The sequence below is a fragment of the Erinaceus europaeus genome, chromosome 4 (assembly GCF_950295315.1).
Source record: "Erinaceus europaeus chromosome 4, mEriEur2.1, whole genome shotgun sequence".
Lineage (NCBI taxonomy): Eukaryota > Metazoa > Chordata > Mammalia > Eulipotyphla > Erinaceidae > Erinaceus > Erinaceus europaeus.
Window position 1 is genome coordinate 17,816,064 of NC_080165.1, and position 22,335 is coordinate 17,838,398.

At 49.6% G+C, this 22,335-nt stretch overlaps 1 protein-coding gene across 3 annotated transcripts in view; it reads left to right on the forward strand.

Moving 5' to 3' along the window:
- The window catches only part of TAFA5 (TAFA chemokine like family member 5), a 225,471-nt gene that overhangs the window by 179,253 nt on the left and 23,883 nt on the right, over positions 1-22,335 (forward strand). For all 3 annotated transcript variants that reach the window (XM_060188808.1, XM_060188807.1, XM_060188806.1), the window contains exon 3: positions 1,026-1,153. In XM_060188808.1, the coding sequence (XP_060044791.1) occupies positions 1,026-1,153 (128 nt within the window). The remainder of the gene's footprint in view (positions 1-1,025; positions 1,154-22,335) is intronic.

The following is a 22,335-nucleotide window of genomic DNA, read 5'->3' on the forward strand; positions in this document are numbered from 1 at the left end:
TGCTTCACCATCTGTGAAGAGACCCACTGCAGATGGGGAGCCAGGGGCTCAACCTGGATTCTTACTCTGGTACCTTGTGCTTTGTGCCATGTGTGCTTAACTCGGTGAGCTACCTCCCAATCCATCCCCTTTCTCCCTCCTCTCCTCTCCTCTCCTCTCCTCTCCTCTCCTCTCCTCTCCTCTCCTCTCCTCTCCTCTCCTCTCCTCTCCTCCTCTCCTCTCCTCTCCTCTCCTCCCTTCCCTCCTCTCCCCTTCCCTTCTCCCTTTCCCTCTCCCTTTCCCTCTCCACCTTTCCATCCCCCTTCCATCCCTTGCTTTCCCTCTCACTCACTTTAAATTTGAAAAAGAATCTACTAGCAGTGATAGTATTGTGTAGGTGAAGTCTCAGCACACCAAAGGGGGGAAAATAATAAAGGCACATACTGAAGTGAGAAACAACTGTAGTTCTTGCAAAGTTCCTCTGATGATAACTAGGTGAAAACCATCCGTATTTGCTCCATTGCATCCCTGCTTCTAGGGTTTCATTAAGGAACCTCCAGCCTCACAGTGGGGCTCTTCTCTGGAAGAAATAACACCCCTCCTTCTGCCTGGAGAACCTGAGTGGGGGTCCTTGTGGTCACCAGGAGCTTTTGAATCCCTAGGATCCTAGTATCTCCCACCTTTAGGTGATGACAAGGTCTCAGGGGTCTTAAGCTTGTGCTGTTCTGGGCTCCATGTTATCATGTGAGGCCCAGACTTCCTGCTCTTGGGTACATATCCTGCTTGATATAAGCAGTGCATCCTGGTTGCCTCTCTACTCGATGCCAGTCATGGGAGAGAAATGAGTGCTCCCTGCAGGAAGGGGTCCCAGAACCATCCTGAACTTCCTCAGCAAATAGCAGGGTGGGGCCTGCACTGGGAGACTGCTGGCCTGGCCACCCCAGTTGATACTGGGTGTCCCCTCCTCCACTCCAGCTGAGACACGGGCTGGGGACCAGTCTCTCTGTTCCAGATGGATGACTGACAGCTCTGTCTTCTCTCTGCAGCACGAATCATCAAGACAAAGCAGTGGTGTGACATGCTCCCGTGTCTGGAGGGAGAAGGCTGTGACTTGCTCATCAACCGGTCTGGCTGGACGTGCACGCAGCCCGGAGGGCGAATAAAGACCACCACGGTATGTGACGCCCCCATCCTCTTGCAGGAGCACTGACCAGGGTGGGGTGGACTGGCCTGGATCCAGAGCACACCACGGGTGGATCCCACACAGGAGGTGCCAGGGACCTGGGAGACTGCTTCCTGGAGCTTGCAGCTTCCTGTGCAGAGAAGCCATGGGCCAGCCCCTTCCCAGCTGTCTGCCTCATCTGCAGGGCTCAGCCTTCTGACAGTGAATCCTGGGCTCCTGCAGCAAATAGCTCTGGGCCTGATGGGGGCCAGGGAGCTCAAGGCCAGTCAGCCACAGATCCAGTGCATGCCTGCCACACACAAAGCATCTTTTCCGGAATTGGTCTTGTTTCTCAGTAGATGTGCTCCTGACCTTAACACCCCTCACCGCTACCAAAAAGACATAGACACACAGGCACCCCAGAGCTGGGGCAAGGTTGGGGACAGAGGATTCGATGACTCCGTCTATCCATGGGCTCTCCAGTTCCAGTTACTGCATAGAGCCCTTTAGAGAAGATACCCCCGAGTCCCCTAAGGGTGCCCCATTGTCATCTCATCCTCAGGGGCTGGAGGGAGAGGAGGACAAGTAGTTTGGAGGCCATTTTCTGAGATGATGGTTGCCAAGATGAATTCCCCAGGGCACATGCTTCAAGGGGCCAGATGGAAGAGCTGGCGTCCCCCAGGATGGGCACAGTATCCCCAGGGTGGTGCTGGACTACAGGAGTGTGGTCCCTAAGCCACATGCTGCTGAGGGCAGGTGTGGGTGACTCCTGGCCTGGGCAGGAGCCTCAGCAAGGAGAGGGGCCAGATGCCCTCAGGGGGTCCTGGAAGGCTCCCTGCTGGGGTCAGTGTATCCTCCGGGGATGGCAGATGAGGGCTGCAGCCCCACGCAGCGGGGTCTGCAAGGGATGAGAGCAACGTCTGCTTCTCCTGCCCCAGAGTGTCTGCTTGAGATTAGCTGCTGTGGGAGCTGGGCAGTGGTACACCTGGTTAAGGGAACATAGTACTGAAGACAGGGACCCATGCAAGGATCTGGGTTTGAGCCCTCGGCTCCCCACCTGCAGTGGGGATGCTTCACAAGCAGCAAAGCAGGTCTGCAGGTGTCTGTCTCTCTTCCTCTCTCTTCCTCCCTCCCTTCTCAATTTCTCCCTGTCCTATCCAATAAAATGGGGGGGGGAATGGCCTCCAGGAGGAATGAATTTGTAGTTTCAACAATGAGCCCCAGAGATAACTCTGGAGGTGAGAGGGAAGGGGAAGAGGTAGGAGGGGCCCAGGAGAAAATCTTCTTAGGAAATGTATTGTGAAATCCAGGGGCGCCCACTCTCTTTTCTCCCGAGTAATGCCCTTCTCAATGCTCCTATCATCTGTGTTGCTAAAATTCTTGCAACAGGAAATGAGGGCATATTGGGATTTGCAACAGGCTGCCTCTTGCTGGGCAAGGCTAGGAGAGATGGTCACCCTCAGGTCCTGAGTACCCTGCAGGTGACAGCACTCACACTGGGGGACAGCCCTCCTGTCAGCAGGAAAGCATTTGTGCAGGACCTCAGGTCCTTTTACTTACGTGTGGACTCCTGCTGCCACACCTTCTGCCCCCAAACTGTGCCCCTGGGCACAGGGTTTGCCATCTCTCCTTGGGTAGTTGTGGTAACTGAGAGGAACCAGGTGGGCTCGGTCGGCTCTCGGGGTCTCTGCAGAAGAGTCTCTACTCCCAATGGGACACCTGGCCTGCAGTCACCTGTTTTCAAAGAGTAGTCAGGGCCAGGTGGCGGCGCACCTGGTTAAGAGCACACGTTACGGCGCGCAAGGACCCGGATTCAAGCCCCCGTCCCCATATGCTGAGGGAAAAGCTTCGCAAGTGGTGAAACAGGGCCGCTGGGGTTTCTTGGTCTCTCTCCCTGTCTCACCCAGCCCTCTCAATTTCACTCTGACTCTTTCCAGTAATAAATAAATTAAATTAAAATTCAAAGAGAAAAGATTTCCTATTAAAAAAAGAAGAAGAGTCGAGCTCTTGGCCCAGTCCCACCGGAGGACTCCATCTTCATGCTCTCCCTCTTGGGCTACGAGCACCTGGGTTTTCTCATTGCCCCCTACGTTGGTTTCCCCCAGGTGGGCTTGGGGGGTGCCTTGATGGTTATGGCCACGTGGCTGCAGCTTCTGCCCCACCTTCCACAGCCTCAGCCACAGCCCACCGCTAGCTGAGGCCATTCCAGCTGCCAGCCCCTCCCCTTCTCTGCATGCTCATGACTGCTCACAACTGCGTCGTCCTCCATCCCACTCCTCGACAAACTGCGAGCTGCTCAAGCGCAGGTTCCGGACCCCGTGGACCGCTGGCCCCACCCCCTTGCTCAGGATCACATAAATCCGCGGATAAACGAACTGATGAACCCATCGCAGATGCGACGTGTGCTGAGTTTTTGCTAGAGCAGCGTCTCCAAGTGCAGGTCGTCACCCCACTAATGGGTCGTGAAATTAATTTAGTGGCTCCTGATTACCACGGAAAAGAAGGAGGAAGAAGGAGCATCGAGATATGAATGAGCAGCCCTGTCCTCGGGCGAACGCCCTGTAATGAGACATATATACATGTGCACACGCACACGCACACTCACACTTACACACAGATGTGCACACAGTCCCAAGCCGAGACGCAGCTATTTCTGCACCTGGCTGTCCTGCCCTGGGGGAGACCTGGAGCTTCTCCCCAGAGGCGCTGCCTTCTCTTCTGGGTCAGCTCTGGAGGAGCTGGTCTGTCTCCAGTCAGGTGACCCAGGGGGCCAACACAGGCTCCTTTCAAGGGCAGGAGCAGTGGTGGCTCCCAGCATCCTCCAGGGTCCTGCTCCCTGGGATGGGCTGCAGCCTGGCCATAGGCCTGGGGCTTGGCCCCTCCCCTTACCCCCAGGCCCCCAGCACTACTTGGTCTGCAGCCCCCACACCCCACCACTGTCTTCCAGCAGGTGACGCCATGGGGAAAGTGCATATCCCGGTGTGAAAAACATCTTCCTTCTGACATCCTAGCTTCTTTCAGCTGTTAGCAGTGTGTGTGTGTGTGTGTGTGTGTGTGTGTGTGTGTGTATGTGTGTGGCTTCAGGAGTCTTCTTACCCATGTCCTCTCCCCACATTTGGTCATGTTTATGAATTGCAAGGTGCTCAGCAGTGAGCTGCTGTTGTGTCTCCTCAGTCACACAAACACTCACGAAAGACATGTCTCTGATATCTGATTACTGTAAAAAATGGCGACTAATCCCTAGCACTGCAAAAACGGTATCATCTGTTTTCCATCTACACCATGCCTTGGCCTTGCGTGAGCTTAATGTGCAGCTTGGCGATACGAGAATCCGGCATGAAGCCCAGCCAGTCTATTTTGGCGTTACTCTCGATCGCACTCTGTCATTTCACGAACATCTCATAAAAACTGCAGCAAAGGTGGGCGCGAGGAATAACATCATTGCAAGACTGGCCAGCTCCTCATGGGGCGCGAGTGCTTCCACACTACGATCATCATCTCTGGCATTATGCTATTCCACTGCAGAATACTGTGCCCCAGTATGGTTCCTTAGCCCCCATGTCCACTTGGTCGATTCCAAATTATATTCCTCCATGAGGATAATTTCTGGAACCATCCGTTCCACCCCGGTTTCATGGCTGCCAGTTCTTAGCAACATCGCCCCTCCAGATATTCGTCGGGATGCGGCATCATCTAAGTTCATTTCCCACGTCTATGCTCGACTGGACCTGCCAGTATATGCGGATATCTTCGCCCACCCTGTCCAACGCTTGACTTCTTGTCACCCAATCTGGTCCCCTACGCCTACACTGAACTTCTCTGTTCCAGACTCTTGGAAACAGAGTTGGCAGTCAGCTGAGGTAAAGAACAAACACCTCATCACAGACCCCTGCAAGCGTCAACCCGGCTTTGACCTAGCACGTTATGATTGGGCCCTCCTCAATCGCTATGGAACAGGCCATGGCCAGTGCGCCGCTGTGTTCCATCACTGGGGAGCCAGAGACGACCCGAACTGCCCCTGCGGCTACAGACAGACTATGACCCACATAGTCAACGACTGCCACCTCTCCAGACTCAAAAGAGGTCTCGAAACTTTACATCAGGCTCAACCTGACGCTGTTGACTGGCTACGGAAGAAGGGCAAACGCTAGAAGAAGAAGTCACACAAACCATCCGGACTGAAACTGGCTCCCCAGAGTTGCTCCTGGACACAGCATGTGAATTCTGGGCTGTGTGGACAGACACCCAGTGTAGGGACGTCGGTGGGGATAGTCAGTGGGGTGCTGTGGAGTTCCTCTCAGGCACCTGAGGCTTCAGGGAGGGGCAGGCAGCCTCTGCCTCTGACCTCCTGGGGCCTGGGTCCTAATGCAGCTGGTGCAGCTGTCCAGGGAAGCAGCACTTGGGGGAGCAGACATTTCCTGGAGGGGGGGTTGTGATGCCCCCTCACAACACCCAACAACCCGGCAGTGAGCCCCACATACCCCATCTCATCACAGACTGGCTACCAACCGGGTGACTAGTGATGCTACCAGGAGCTCTTGGAGCACCAAAGCCCGGTGGTGCAAATTCTTCAGGAGAGATTTCCTGAGGCACTGTTTATGAAATAGCAGCAATCAGATCATCACTCTCCCCGAAACAACAAATGAATACAACAAGAGAACCAGCTGGACCTGTAGTCAACAGCTGAGAAATCTAGCCTCAGACACCAAGTCGCAGACACTACCATGATTCCATCCTGACTTCTCTGGGCAGACAGCCTCACCAGTGTGTCCTGGAAGCGCACACCTCCAGAGTTCTGGCCCACAGGAAAGACAGAGACAGGCTGGGAGTCTGGATCGACTTGTCAGTGCCCACATCCAGCCATCCAGCGGAGAAGCCATTCCCCAGAAGCCAGATCTCCTACTTTCTGCTTCCCCAAAACAACCTTGATCCATACTCCCAGCAGGGTAGAAGTGATAAGAGGAAGATGAGAGGACTCTGAACTCCAGCTCCATCAACACCTGGAGAGAGGAGGAAAAGGAGAGGGACAAATGGAAGTAGTAATAGTGTCATGAGTGCCTTGGAAGGGAAGAGAAGATTGGATCGGGAAGAAAAAGGGAGCAATTTTGTATAAATGTGGACAAATAGTTGTAGAGATGATGGTTGGCCCGTGTCTACAACCTTAGGGGAACTGGGGTGGCTCGCAGTGGTGAGACTGAAGATTCAGAACTCTAGTGGTGGGAATGGTGTGGATTTATACCCCTGTTCACTTGTCATTTTGTAAATCAATATTAAATAACTAATAAAATTTTTAAAAAGTAAGTATTCAGGAGAGATACCACCCCCTCTGCTTTGGCTGCCCCTAACCCAGAAGTCCAGCTCCTGAAAGTCCACCTGCAATCAAGTCCAAATGCTCTTCTGCAGTGGGAATTGCTGTACTCAAGACGGCAGGAGCACCCTGAAATCAGGAGATGGGGGGCACCTCCACCCTGAGGTGCGAGACCCTCCAGATCCCAAAGGTTCTGGGAGGACCCTGTGGCTTCTTTCTGCAGAAGCTTCCCTTGAGCACCCTGGGGTTCTCCTGACAGTGTCGTCCACAGTGACAAGAGTGATGTCCCCCCACCCCCCACCCCCCATCCAGGAAGCTGCTAGTCTGTTGCCATGTTACAGGAAAGGGAAAAACAGATTAGATGATCCACTGGGGAGTTCTAAAAAATATCATATTCCCCTACTGAAAAAAGAAAGAAAAGAAAAGGAAAACAAAGAGAAGTTATCAAAGAAACATATTCTAAAAACATCTAGAACTCAAAGATGTGGGTTTTTCTAAAGGCTGAAAATGAAGGAATAAAGACCATCCTTGGAGTTATCAGCAGGAAATTTTAGGCTACTGAAGATGAAAAACAATATTCTAAAACTCGGAGGAAAAAAATAGGTCACATACAAAGACTCGGACACCAGAGTGCATCTGTTTCTCCGAGAAGACTCTCAGAGATGGGAAACAGCAGCTCCCAGCTTCCAGAGCCCAGAGTGAGGGAGCTGGTCTGGAATTCTGTACTGGGGAAGTGAGCATCAGGGGAGGGAGACACCCCCCCCGAAGCCCATGAACTATGTGGGGACCACCAAAGGGACTCCCGTACCTGCAGGAACGTCCCACCAGTGGGAGGCCAGGAAGGGAGCTCTCTCTGGTGTCTCCTCCCCTGCAGTCTTGGGCTCCCCTCCTCAGATGGCTGCAGTGTCCAGGATGGTGGCAGCCGGAACCCCCAGGAAGGCTGGCACAACCCCTCACAGTGGAGACTCGTTCATAGATACTTCCAGAAAGAGCTTGAGGACACATTCCAAGACCAGGACTGACGTTACTTCGTGGTTTCCAGGAAAGCTAAAAAGGAAGACTACTTGAAGGTCTGCGCTTCTGCAGAGAAACAGACATCACTCAGAAAATGATTTTCTGTGGACACAAACCATGGATGTTTCTGGGCACTCTGCACTGGACCCAACACGTCTTCCATGTGGATTCCCTCAGCCTCCATCTGTCAAGTCCCACTGAGGCACTGTCGCCTTTGGGGACCCCCAGTAATTCACTTCCTGAGCACAGGCCTCTGGGGTTCACAGTGTCCAGGAATGCTGATGGATTTCAGGACAGGCAGGAGAGGGGCTACACACAGATTCTCCCCTACAGTCCATCTGCTGAGAGCCAGAATGTCACCAGGAGGGAGTCAGGCGTGCCCCCAGCAGCTGCACAGAGGATTCTGGGACCCATTGTGTTTATACTGGGGACCAGCACCTTCCAGCCACACAGAGAGCTTTGTCCTGCCAGACCCTGAGTCTACAAAGCTTAGGTCCCTTTGCCTGGCCAGGGGGTGGGCTGCAGATAAGATACTGTCTCAGCAGTTCAGAGGTGCAGAGAGTCCACGAGACTTAGCCAGTGGTTCTCACAGGCCATACACCTGGAAAGGCAGCAGGAACAGAGACATGACAGCAGCATAATCAGGGCTCCCTGACAACTTGTTACCTGGTGAGCACATCTGCCTGTGTCCCACTTCGACCTCCTGCCAGGACCTGGAGGAAACTCCAACCCTACCTCCCTTTGCTCCAGGCTCAATGGTGTTATTCTCCTAGGAGCCCAGCAGGGAGACCAGCTGAAAGTCCAGGGATTGAAGGAGAGGCACCCCAGCCAGACTAGTCACCCAGGAGAGCCTTCCTTGGAATTGATGTAGAGTTTCAAGCACCCAAGGAGAACTCCACATCCACTCTGTGCCATTGAAGGAACTGTGGCCTCAGAAGTTGTGGCTCTTCAGGAGAGAGTGGGCAAACACCCAGGCCTCTTAGAACATGTGATTATACCCCTTAGCTGTGAGTAGGAGGGACCCCTGGGTGTTTGCTCACCCCCTCCTGAAGAACCACTACTTGGGGCAGAGTGGGGGATTCGTAAGAACAAGTGGCATTTTTCTTTGAATCCTGAGGGCCAACCATGCTCCTGAGCCCCCCACCCTGCCCCGGGTGTCAGGGGGCCACACTCTTGGCACCTGCTTAGGGGCCCCATCCTGCCACAGATGGCTAGGGGAGCTCTAGAAATCCTCTTGGTGACAGGGAAGCTTTCTGCCTAGCACTGAGCTCCCTCCAGATGGAGATGAAGAACCAGCAGAAACCCAGCCCCAAGGTCCCACCGCAGGCCTTCTTTCCCCAGGGAGGGTATTGGATGTATGTCATCTCTTCTGGGCGCCAGTCTCTGTGCTGGGGAAGGGTGGTGGTGCACCTGCTTAAGCACACATAGTGCTATGCAGAAGGACCCCTGTTCGAGCCCCCACTCGCCACCTTCAGAGGGGATGCTTCACGAGTGGTGAAACAGGTCTGCATGTGTCTTTCTTTCTTGCCCTCTCTATCCACACCCTGTCCTCTCAGTTTCTCTCTGCCCTTTGAAAGAAAAGAAGATAGAAAGGAAAAAGGAAGGAAGGAAGGAAGGAAGGAAGGAAGGAAGGAAGGAAGGAAGGAAGAAAAAGAAAGAAGGAAAAAAATGGCCACCAGGAGCAGTGGGTTTGCAGTGCTGGCACCATGCCTCAGTGATAACCCTGGAGGAAAAAAAAAATAGAAATTCATGTCTGAGGCTCCAAGCTCCCAGTCTCAGTCCCAGTACCACCATAAGCCAGAGCTGAGCAGTGCTGTGCTATTTCTCTCTGTATATCTCACAGTAAAATATAATAAACAAAATATTTTTAAAAGAAAGATAAGCCAGACTCTGCTATGTGTCTGTGTTACATGGTCTCCCTGTCACTAGGGAGGTGCTGGGAACAGAGTAGAAGGGACTGTGCTTTGAGGCCCCCCCTGTAAGCATCCCACAGGCAGGGCTGCTGTCCCTCCCCTGGAATTTGGTAGAATCATGTTTACAGCAGGTCCAATGGTGAGTGGAGCAGAGCAGGGGTGGCAGAGAGGACAAGGTGTTGGCCTCGGGCCAAGCTATCACAGTGGGACCACAACAGACAGAAAGGAGTGTGACCCCAAAAGAGAGAATCCCCTACCTCCTCACTAAGGAGGTACAGAGCTGAACCTTCCCTCCTGCACTGCAGGAGCTTCTAGAATGACCAGGGTCCCCTGGGACCCACACTCTCCCAAGGACTATCACCTTTTAGTGCAGATGTTTTTAGGAGTGAAAGTGAGGGCTGAAGTGTTTGGCCAGAAGTCCCTCCCTCCCCTCGCCCCGCACCCCTACACCCCCACACCAGACTAATTCTCTCCTCTGCACACACAGTGAAAAATACGGAGTCATTACTCTGATCCCCGTCTGCAATATATTTTGTGTTCTTTGGAATCACCACTATTCATCACCACAATAATAGCTGGACATTTTAATAGATTCTGTGTGTAAACAAAAAAACGTATATGGTCTGCACGGCATCCGCTCGCATTGTGAGCAGTGACATTCTTCATTTTCTCAGCAGAAATGAGAGCCCAGAAACAAAACAGACCAAAAAAAAAAAATTGGCTTTGACCAAGCCTACATTATTTCCATCGGCACTTTCGCCCAATTTCTAACAGGAGACATTACATGCTGGTAGCTGTTTACAGTAATTGTGCCTCATTAGTTTCAGTTTCCTTAAAGCAGTTGGTCTTTGAATCATTTTAAATACATAAATGGGGATGGTTGGGGTGGGAGGAACATGCCAGTGGAGAAGCCCGGGGGGCGGGGGTGGGGGCCAGCCCATAGCGGTGAGGCTGAGGTGTTTCTGAGGGGGTCCTGCAGGAGGACCAGGTCTGAGAAGTCTAGAGCCTAACGTGGGGCCCAGAAGCCAAGCTCTGACTTGCTTCTCTGTGCTGGCAGTGATCTTCCTGCAGCTGCGGGCACCTGGGCCACGTGATCAGCCCCACCCTCCTCCACTTTCCTTCTTGGCTCCACTTCGGGTGCTGGGGATGCTGGGTGAAGCACTCAGGACCTCGCCCACCAAGATCTCAGGGAGTCAAGGATCACCCCCTTAGATGGTGAACACTGGACTGGGTGCTGCTTCGAGTACCACTTGGGCCAGTGAGAGCAACCGGTGTTGGGAAGAGGTTGCAGTGTTTGCTGAGTGAAAGAAAGAAGAAGGACTGGGGGGGAGGGGGGCAGGGAGAGGGTGCTCCAGCCAGTTGCCTAGTCCTAGTGTGCAGTCCAGGTGGGCACTGAGACCCTCTTCCATCAGTTCAGGGGGAATTGGGCTGGTTTCTGGATGGACAATTTCCCAACATTCCTAAAGTTCTGGTGACTTACTGTTTTGTTTGTTTGGTTTTTATTTTTTCAGCTCATGATTTTATTTTTATTTATTTATTTATTTATTACTGGTTAGAGGAAGAGAGAAATTGAGAGGGGAGGAGGAGGTAGAGAGAGGGAAAGGGAGTGGGCAGGGAGTATATAGCCTAATGGTTCTGTAAAGAGTCTCTCATGCCTGAGGCTCCCCAAGTCCCAGGTTCAGTCCACCCACCACCAAAAGCCAGAGCTGATCAGTGCTCTCGTTTAAAAAAAAAAAAAAAGGAAAGAAAACGGAGAGATGTTATGCATGTACAAACTATTGTATTTACTGGCGACTGTAAAACATTAATCCCTCAATAAAGGAAAAAATGTTTACAAAAATAAATTTAAAAAAAGAATTATAACAGGCTCCTCTCCAGTCCTGGTCTGCAGAACATTGCAGAATATCTAACAGGGAAAACTGGCAAGGATTCAGGCTTTCTTCCCCCGGGGCTGCAACCTTGAGCAGGGCAACTCAGAGGGGCCTGTTTCCAATCTATCTATAAAGAGGAAGTAAACAGTGCCTCGTGCAGAAGTCTAATAAAAAAATAAAAATTAGGGAGTCGGGCTGTAGTGCAGCGGGCTAAGCGCAGGTGGCGCAAAGCACAAGGACCAGCATAAGGATCCCAGTTCGAACCCCGGCTCCCCACCTGCAGGGGAGTCGCTTCACAGGTGGTGAAGCAGGTCTGCAGGTGTCTGTCTTTCTCTCCCCCTCTCTGTCTTCCCCTCCCTCTCTCCATTTCTCTCTGTCCTATCCAACAACGACAACAACAATAATAACTACAACAATAAAACAACAAGGGCAACAAAAGGGAATAAATAAATAAAATAAATATAAAAAATATAAAAATTAAGAAAGGAAAGAGGCAGAGAGACACCTGCTTCACCAGTCCTGCACTGCAGGTGGGGACCAGGAGCTTGAACCCAGGTTCTTGCACACTGCAATGTGTGTGCTTAACCAGGTGTGCCACTGCCTGGTCCCCAGCTCATGTTTTTAAACATATCCTAGGCCAAGTTCATTTTATAACATGTCATTTTTACTGCTTTGCTTGAAAACTAAAGGTCAGTGACAAATAAGTGCATTGGAACCATCTTTCCCCTTTATTATCATTATTTTTTTAATTGGGAGATTAATGGTTTACAGCACAGTTGTGAACTCATAGGTACAACTTCTCATCTCACCAAGATTAAGTGTCTGCAAAACTCTCAAATTAGGGAGTTTTCATGTACCAGGATCTGAAAGCACACCCTCTCCCCCTTGTGGCCACCTCTGTCTTCCTTCCCCCAGAGTTCTTTGCTTTGGCACAGTACTCCACCAGTTCAGTTTTTACTTTACATGTCCCTTTTCTGTTCTTGTTTCTTAAGTTCAGCCCATTTTTCCAGTAGTATGTGTTCACGTCCCATCTGTGTCACAACTTGATGATTCTTCACAATGTTTCAGACGTTTTCTTTGTGGTCCTATCTCTTGTGGTGATCTGGGAATCTGTGATCTTTGATGTTACTGTTGTCGTTGATCTGGAAGCCACTGCAGCTGTGGAGAAAGAACAAGAGACCCTGAACTAGGAGTGGAGCCTAAGGTGTCACTGGGTTATGGATTGTAGGCTCATGGGTGAACTTGAAGGGATGAGGAGCTGCTGCTGCTTGTGGGTGAGCAACGAAAGTGGTTTCTTGAGATGGACTCAGCTCCTGTGAAGGTGCCGTGGCCACTGCTAAAGTGGCAGCAAAGGACTCAGCATTCGAAGTCAGCTTAGCTGATAAATCAAGGCAGGGCTTGAGAGAACTGACAGCCACTTGGAGGGAAGTTCTAAAGCAGGTAATATGCTATCAGGCAGCATCCAACAGCACTGCCCACTCCAGAGGAGTCTTTTGTGAAAGGAAGAGACAGTGCAGCAAACCTCACTGCATATTATTTTAGGAAGGCATTGCAGCTGCCACCCAACCTTCCAGCAACATCCTTGGTCCATCTGCACCATAGACAGGGAGACAAGAACTTCCACCAGCTGAAACAAAAACTGACTCACCAGAGCCTCGGAGGATGCTGACAGCTTTTGGCAACTCTCTGTTTTTACGATGTGCACATTCATTTTACGAGCATGTGCTATGGTACACTTAATGGACTGCTGTATAACACACATGTGACTTTCATGTGCACTGAAAAGCCTAGACATCCATACACCTGCTTGATGGAGTCCTGGCTTTATTACAGCAATCTGTAACCAGAGCATCAATATGGCTTAGTCCCCTGCACAGGAGTAAGGCAGGTTCCTGTGAAGGTCAGGCCTTGGAGACACAGGAAGATCACACAGTGCCTTCCCGCTCCCTCTGGTGCTTAGATTGAAGGTTTCTGTGTGTCCTCAAGCTCTGGGGGTATTTGTTGAGCAACCTACTTCCTTGGTCCAGAGAAATGCTGCTCATGGTGCTGGCCGATGAGGTTCTGAGGGACAAGCCTCTAAGAGTCATGCACTTGGTGTCTGGGTGGTGCCCAGAATGACACATTATACTCTCCCAGCAGCACTGGAGACCCACATGAAGACCCAGGGCTAAGTGGCCTGAGAAGCAGCCTCTCTGGAGGCCACCAAGGCTGTTGTCACCTGCTCTGGCGGCCTAGGACAACCCAAGAGTGGGGTGCGGTAGCTTTAGACACTTGAACTGCACAGAAGAAACCTGCCAAGAACCTGATGGAATAAGACAGCCTCCCAGTACAGACAGCCCTCCCATACCACTGCTGGCCCCAGGCCATCGAGACTCCAGGGAGCGCAGCTGAAACCCCAGAGGGCCCCAAAGCTGAGCATGCGCTGAAGGAGCATCACCATCTTGCCAGTAGCGACCTTAGAGAAGGAGTAAAGATTCTTGAAGTGACCCCAAGTCCCAGGGGTCCGTTTTACTTGTTCCTTTTGAGCCCATGTTCATGAACAGACTGAGCAGAACAATTGGCCCAATGCTGTGTTAATCCTATTGACTTATGATCGCACAGGGGACATTGCAAAGCGACATGTTTTTTCATACACAAAAGTCCTGGTGATCCTCTGACACTTTGTTATATAAGAATACACACAGAGGGGGTCAGGCGGTGGTACACTTGGTAGAGTACAAATGTTACCTTGCGCAAAGACCTACATTCAAACCCCCATTCCCCACCTGCAGGGGGAAAGCTTCATGAGTGTTGAAGCAGTGCTGCAGGTGTCTCTGTCTCTCTCCCACTCCATGCCCACCTTTCCCTCTCCCTCTCAGTTTCTCTCTGTTCTCTACCCAAAAAGTGAATAAGTAAAATAAAACATTTTTAAAAGACCTATGTGGGATAGAAAGTCAGTGTGTGGCTGTCTGTCTTTCAGCCTCTCGAGGCAGCTCCCTGACTGTGGACTCTCCTAGCCCAGCTGGCTCCTCACACCCAGTTCTGGTCACACTGAACCTGTCTGATGTGTCTGGGCTGCCTGTCCTCCCACTGCAGACCAGATGGGCCCCCTGCCTCAAGCCCTCTCCACCCTCTACCATTCCCAATGCATTGGCAGGAAAGAAATGTGGCATTTGACATCATCATCTGTTAAAGATCCATCTTTAGAAAGGAAATAGAAGGGTTGGTGCCTCATTCCAAATTGCGGTAAACATCAGCTTCCCGTTACAAGCTGAGATATGCAGGGTGGTGTGGGTCCTGGGACGGTCCAGGGCTGGCACTGCAGTAGCCTCATCACCGCTCTCCGCATCCTCTGCCCGAAATGGGTCATAAATCTCACACGCCCAGTGCCTCTCTGCCTCCGGTGACAAGCCTGCTCTTGAGCTTCTAGTCACAGCGTCCTCCCTGCCTGGAGAGTGACAGTTCTTGTGCACTACGGGAGGTGACCTTGCCAAAGTCACTGGGTCTCTGGGCCTTCTTGTCGTCTTCTGCAGAAGAGCCAGGCACCTCTGCGGACTTCACAGCTTCTTGCATTGTTGGGATGGAACACGGTGGACGAGAAACTCCTCTGCAAACCCCCAGGCATCTTTGTGTCTCTGTGTGAGTGAGAAAGTTGTTCTTCTCACATGGCACCTTGAAAAATGTTCTAGAGTGTCCACACCTCCATCAGCTGGCCCCTTCGGAGACCCCATTGCCCACCTGGTCATTGGTGACAGGACTCTGGTTGTCACTGGGCCTTGGTTCTGTCTGTTTGGATTGAACCTGGCCTGTGTCCTCTCGTAGTCATGTGACTTAGGGCTTCCACAGGACAGATAGATAGGCATGTGCTGAAGTCAAGATATGATTGTGATGGGAAGGACCAGATGGCCCTGTGGGGACCAAGTAGACAGGTGGGGACTAGGAAAGTATGGCAGGGGCCAGGTGAGTATGTGATAGTGTGGGCCTCATAGGTGTGCCACTGGGCTCCCTCTTCACTGAGACCTCACCACCTGAGCGTAAGGACCTCACTGCTGTGATCACTCTGACCTCGCTCTGAAGAGAGCGAGGAAGAATCCACCAAGACTAAGAGAGGAAGCGGGCATGGCCTTGCAGGTCAGTATGCTGACACACACTTGCTTCCTGTGCAAGCTCTTTCCTGTGCAAGCTCTTTCCAGATCCTGCTGAAAACAAGGGCACGGGGGCCAGGAGGCAGTGCAGAGGGTTAAGCACACATGGTGCGAAGCAGAAGGTACCAGAGTAAGGATCCCGGTTCGAGCCCCCGGCTCCCCATCTGCAAGGGGATCACTTCACAGGTGGTGAAGCAGGTCTGCAGGTGTCTATCTTTCTGTACCCCTGTCTGTCTTCCCCTTCCCTCTCCATTTTTCTCTGTCCTATCCAACAACAATGACAGCAATAACAACAACAACAATAAACAACAAGGGCATCAAAAGGAAAAAAATAGTATCCAGGAGCAGTGGATTCGTAATGCAGGTACTGAGCCCCAGCAGTAACCCTGGAAGCAAAATAAATAAATAAACAAGCAAACAAATAAATAAAAACAAGGAAATGTGGTGATTGCATCGTGACCTGGAGCACAGAGCCCTGCATGGAGAGGGCGGTGATACCCATGCAGGGGGCATGTCCAGAGCCAAGGCAGACACCTTCTTGGGATGCCCCATTACTCTCTGAGTCCCACTTTGGTCTGACCTGATAAGATGCAGCCAAGATCCCGCCTTCCTCCTTGGCTCCGGTTCTAACCCAGCCCCTGGATGGCTGCTAGTGTCAGACGCCGCGAGGCAGTGGAGCTGCTCTTGCTGAAGGTCTTCACACTGCCAACTCCACACCCGCTGCCTGGCAGCAGGAGATCTGGGCACCCGGGGAGGGACTCAGCGTCCCCCAGAAGCACTCTGACTTGGTGAGGGAGAAGACAATATGGCTGGCATGGTGGGGTTCCTGGTATCTATTCCATTCTTCAAAGAGTGAGAGTTTCCAGCTTATACAGACAATCTACCTCTCACCCCCCACCACCAAGTGGGTAGGGTCACCCTAGAAGTCTCATCTCTGAGTTGAAAAGATGTCATGTCTACTGACAATTTAGGGTCTCTGCACATCACCCAGGCCTTCAGGGTCAACCTGGAGTGTCAGAAGTGTGTGCACGTGCACACGCGTGCGCGCACACACACACACACACACACACACACACACCTACCTTAAATTAAATAGGAGGGTGCCCACCCACCCCTCAAACCAGTTGGATCATCCCAGCATAGGTTGGCGCGGGCTTAACAAGGGATTTTATTTTTAAGCATCTAAGGCAAAATTCAAACACAAACCAATAAAAATCAAGTTCTATCTCTGGCATGAAAAGTGCCCTGAAGATGCGAAGATAGAGCTAACTCTGAAGAGAGTCCTCTTCCTGTAACCATGTGAGGCCCGTCCACCTCTGCTGATGGCTGTCAAAGACACAGAAAGTTGACTTCAAAACCCAAGATCAAGAAAGCAGAAGAGAACTGTTATGAAGGATATGAGGACAAAAAAAAAAAGGAATTTTTTTAAAGACTCAGAGAGGAACACAGTGGTAACCAGAATGAGAGCGAAGTTAGGAAATGCTGTACAAGAGATGCCATTGCAGGAAAAACAGCACCGTGATTGGACCAGCCTTCCACCTGGAGATCATTCATTGTAGAAAGCAAAGGAGTGGAGCCAGAGGAAAGGAGTTGGCAGGGGAGGACAGGGGACAGCTGTCTGACCTAAGAATGTGACTGCTCCCCGTGGGAAACATCACAATGACAAGAACAGAAAGAATGATCAGATTAGGGTAAAAATAGAGTGTGGCAAAGAAACTTTCCTGAGCTGGAGAAAAATCCTCAAATAAAACGGATCACTGGCTTTCCATGGCATTGACTTTGAGTTAAAGGAATAAAGGGAAAGTGCATCCTGTTACTGTTTTTTTTTTTTTCTTCTTAATAGAAGCTGAACACCAGGCAAGTCCCCAACACCTACAAGGACACAAGAGCCAGCCTTTAAATCCTGAGACCGAAAACCTGCAGGCCACCACTGGGGGGAGAGGGGGGGTGTATTATGGATTTGACCTGAAAAGGTTCATTTAGGAAGTTGATTCTTTTTTTCTAATGATCGTTTTGGATAAAAGAGATGGTGGGACGATTTCACCGTTCATAGATTTGCCAAGTGCTCTTAACCTGCTGCGCTACCACCCGACTCCTCACCTCTCATAGATTTGAAGGTATATTAACAGCATACCTTTCCTGGGGGAAAAAAGAAGTTCTGATACCGGTTAAGCACCTTGAGCTGAATATCATCCATTCTTATTGCTGAGGTTCCAAAAGCCTCCAAACCCACAATAATGTTATTTTGATGCTCTTTAGGAAGTGTGAAAATGATTTCTCTTTTTATTATTATCTTTATGTATTGATTGGATAGAAATAGTCAGAAATCGAGAGGAAGGGAAAGACAAAGAGGGAGAGAGACAGAAAGACACCCGCAACCTGCTTCACCACTTGCAAAGCTTTCCTCCTGCAGGTGGGGACCGGAGGCTCAAACCTGGGTCCTTGAGCATTGCAACATGCGCACTCAACCAGGTGCGCCACCACCTGGGCCCTAGTGAGAATGATTTCTATGTGGTGACAAGTGGAATTGCAACTCCTGGTTGAATCAACCACTTGGACTGCTTCCGAAAATGGTCACTTCCTGTCTCTTCATGGAATAGAAGCATGGCGTAAGTCACTAGAGAAGTGCTTCCATCATCAGGAGTCTCTTTAAGGGCAACGGAGACAGCATAATGGTTATGCAAAGAAGTTCCATGTTTGAAGCTTCAAAGTCTCAGCTTCAACTCCCAGACCATTCCTAAGCCAGAGCTGAGCAGTGCTCTGGTTAAAAAAGAAAAGAAAGCATCAGTTGAATAATGGAGACCACCGCTGAAAAAACAAGCACATGATGTCTTCTAAATCATGCAGAATGGGGGAGTCAGGCGGTAGCGCAGTGGGTTAAGGACACGTGGCACAAAGCACAAGGACTGGAGTAAGGATCCCGGTTCGAGCCCCTGGCTCTCCCCCTGCAGGGGAGTCACTTCACAGGTGGTGAAGCAGGTCTGCAGGTGTCTATCTTTCTCCCCCCCTCTGTCTTCCCCTCCTCTCTCCATTTCTCTCTGTCCTATCTAACAACAATGACATTAATAACAACAACAATAATAACTACAATAACAATAGAAAGATAACAAAGGCAACAAAAGGGAAAATAAATAAATAAATTTTAAAAAGTCATGGAGAATGAAAAAGTCAGTAAGCTGTTATGTGTTTAAAGAAAGAAGGCACCAGTGACCAGAAGTGTAAAATTGTCTTTATGACAAAGATTGAGTACCTGGGGCTGAGCAGCAGTGCATCCAGTTAAGCACACATATTACCAAGGGCAAGGACTCGGGTTCGAGCCCCTGGTCTCTACCTGCAGAGGAGAGGCTTCAGGAGTGGTGAAGCAGGTCTGCAGGTGTCTTTTTTTCTCTCCCTCTCTCTACCTCTCCGTTCCCTCTCAGTTTCTCTCTGCCTTGTCTAATAAAAATTAGAAAGGAAAAAATAAAAATTAGAAATAAGTGGCTGCCAGGAGTGGTGGATCTGTAGTGTCGGCATCAAACTCTAGCAGTAACCCTGGTGGGAATAAAATAAAAGGAAGGTTTAGTACTTGTGATGGCAACACATAGGGATGGATTAGTCTCCTCCACCAAAAGACCAAGGCTATCAAACAGATTTAAGTAAACACTTAGGGAATCCATATGGTCCATAAGAGTAAAGTCAAGAATAAAAATACACAGACAAATGAAATGGAAACGAAATTGGGAGATAAATATGTTAAAGTAGAAGATGGGGAGTGGGGGTAGGTGGTGACGCACTGGGTTAAGTGCCCAGAGTATGAAGTGCAGGGACCCTCTCAAGGATCTTGGTTTGAACTCCAGGTCCCCCCACCACCACCTGCAGGGGGGAAGTTTCACAGGCGGTGAAGCAGGTCTGCTGGTGACTCTCTGTCTCTCTCCCTCTTTATCTCCCACTCCCCTCTCAATTTCTCTCTGTTCTATCCAATGAAAAGTGGATAAAATAGCCTCCAGGAGCAGAGGAGTTGTAGTACAAGCATCAAGATCTAGTGATAACCCTGGAGGCAAAAAAAAAAGCAAGTAGAAGATGAAATCATATTTTTTAAATTTTTATTTATAAAAAGGAAACATTGACAAAACCATAGGATAAGCGGGATACAACTTCTCACAGTTCCCACCACCAGACTTCAGTATCCCACCACCAGACTTCAGTATCCCACCCCTTCCCCTGATAGCTTTCCTATTCTTTAACCCTCTGGGATTATTGACCCAAGGTCATTGTGGGATGCAGAAAGTTAAAGGTCTGGCTTCTGTAATTGCTTCCCCCCGCTAAACATGGGCATTAACAGGTAGATCCATACTCCCAGCCTGTCTTGCTCTTTCCCTAGTGGGGAAGGGCTCTGGGGAAGCAGAGCTCCAAGGCACATTGGTGGGGCACTCTGTCCAGGGAAGTCTGGTCGGCATCATGCTAGCGTCTGGAACCTGGTGGCTGAAAAGAAAGTTAACATACAAAGCCAAAAAAAATTGTTGACTAGTCATGGACCTAAAGACTGGAATAGTGCAGATAAAGTGTTGGGGTGTCCTCCATTTTGTTGATGGCTAGTGGCATATTTTAGTTATATTTCAAAGGGCCTGTAGCTATACTAGTGTTTGTTGTTTTTTTTTTAACCTGAGCCTGAAATCTGATATGCAGGTGGATCCAAGTTATTGTCTGGGGATACGATGTCATGGCTGGGAAAAGGACCAGAAAGCTAGATCAGAGAAGAAAGTAGCTCCCTAATATGGGAAAGGGGTATAAGTATTGTTGATTGTAAACCACATCGATTTGATGTGATCTGCGGCCCATAATTAGCTTAGGAGGCTGTGTGACCTCTGCATCCCTGTAGATCTGAGCTCACATTCTGTGGTCATGAGTAGGAACATTCCATGCTGCCCCAGTATCGACCCATCTTCCTCAGGTGTAGCATAGAATATGTTGTTCATCCTTCGAACATTCTCTACTATTGTTGATCCAAGTTGAGGGCAGGGTCCTATGGGGGCCCACAGAGGGGTCTATTTTGTTGTTCCTGATAGAAATGACTGGTATCAATGGAGAGAGGGATTTATTTGAAGTCTAGTCCCATCATGTCTGTTTGGGAATCTCAGGACTCCCCGATTAGGGCCCCAGCTGGTGGAATGGTCCGATAATGACTAAAGAGTCATCATTAAAGTATGCCAGTCTCTTGCCCTTATTCAGCTTTTGCAGTACTTGCTTTGATAAGGTTCGCTTTGGAGTAAGTGAGAGAACTGTAATAGCAGGTAGGTGAGGAGGGTATCTAAGTCTAAGTGGACACTCTTTCTTTATGAACTTGATACTAGCTCACTAAAGATTATTGTGTATTTTTGCTTTCAGGTATATATTTTGCCCTAATTTATGGATACATGTGAACATATGCTATATTTAATGGGACCTGGTCTATATCTAGGTTTGGGGACTTTGTTAGGAAGTGAACCTCCTGGAATGGAATTAGAGAATACCATGAAAGGAAAGGTCTCACCAGAGTGATGAGAGTGAAGGGTTGGCATTCCACGCCTGACGTCTCCACACATTCTGAGCTGAAGCATGCTGAGATGGTATTCATTGCAAAATCATATGTTGTTACACCAGAGATACATAAATGTTTACTAACCATATTTTAATATGATGGTTCAAGTTAATGAACATGCTACCCTTGGAAGAATATATGCAGTGATTAGCATATGTGTATATTAGTGGATTACATATAATATAACTAGAAACACAACTTTTAGTTGGAAGTATAAACAACTCTTAAATCTATATCAAGCATAAATAAATGCCACTGGTAAGAATAACAAGGAGAACCAGGATATACACATATCTTTTGAATACTAAAACTATGTAAATTCACAGCTACCTATTGGACATTAGAACTTCATAAACAAGGTTGCTTAAGATTATTTTTATCACTCACGAAGATATTCATCAACCAAGTCTTATTCAGCCTAAGAAATGTGTAAGTCTTCTTTCCCAAGCGTGATGTAAATTAAACTTGGCTGATTACAGTGATAATAATACCACTCGAAACTAGCTCCTCATCATTTGTTGGTTAAAGCATCAGCTAGGGGCAGGCAGTGGCACACCTGGTAGAGAGCACACATTACAGTGCTCAAGGACCTAGGTTCAAGCCCCTGGCCCACACCTGAGGAGAAAAGCTTCAAGAGTGGCGAGACTGCTGCATGTGTCTCCTTATCTCTTCCCTCTCAATTTCTGTCTTTATCCTAAACAAATGAGAAATAAATCTTTTTTTAAAAAAGGATGAGATAAGGGAGTCAGGGGTAGCACAGCGGGTTACGCATAAGTGGTGTGAAAGCGAAAGTGGTGTGAAATCCACAGCATAAGGATCCCTGTTTGAGCTCCCAGCTACCCACCTGCAGGGGAGTTGCTTCACAGGTGGTGAAGCAGGTCTGCAGGTGTCTCTCTTTCTCTCCCCCTCTCTGTCTTCCCCTCCTCTCCATTTCTCTCTGTCCTATCTAACAAAGAGGACATCAATAACAACAACAATAGTAACTACAACAACAATAAAAATCAACAAGGGCAACAAAAGGGAAAATAAATAAATATTTAAAAAAGGATGAGATAAACTGTTGGGCATTACGCCCTGCTCCATATACTATGGTCTATTTACATAGTCATTGTTTTGCCTGAGACCCACCCTGCCTGCAGGGTATTGGTTTATCCCATTGGTTAGAACCTTCGCAACAGCTGCTTGGGAAGCTTTCTACATTCGTGCTCTTTTCTCTTCTCCACCCCCTCTCCTAGCCATTTCCTTTTCCCACTTGCTACTTCCAGTTAAAGAGATATATAAAAAGTGTTGTCTCTGATCAATAAAGGCATTGCATTGCGTTCCCACTCAGCCATGCTAGCCCGGCAATAAACTCTGCAATCTCACTGACAAGAGGCCACGTGGGGGTGTGAATTAGTCTACATGGGC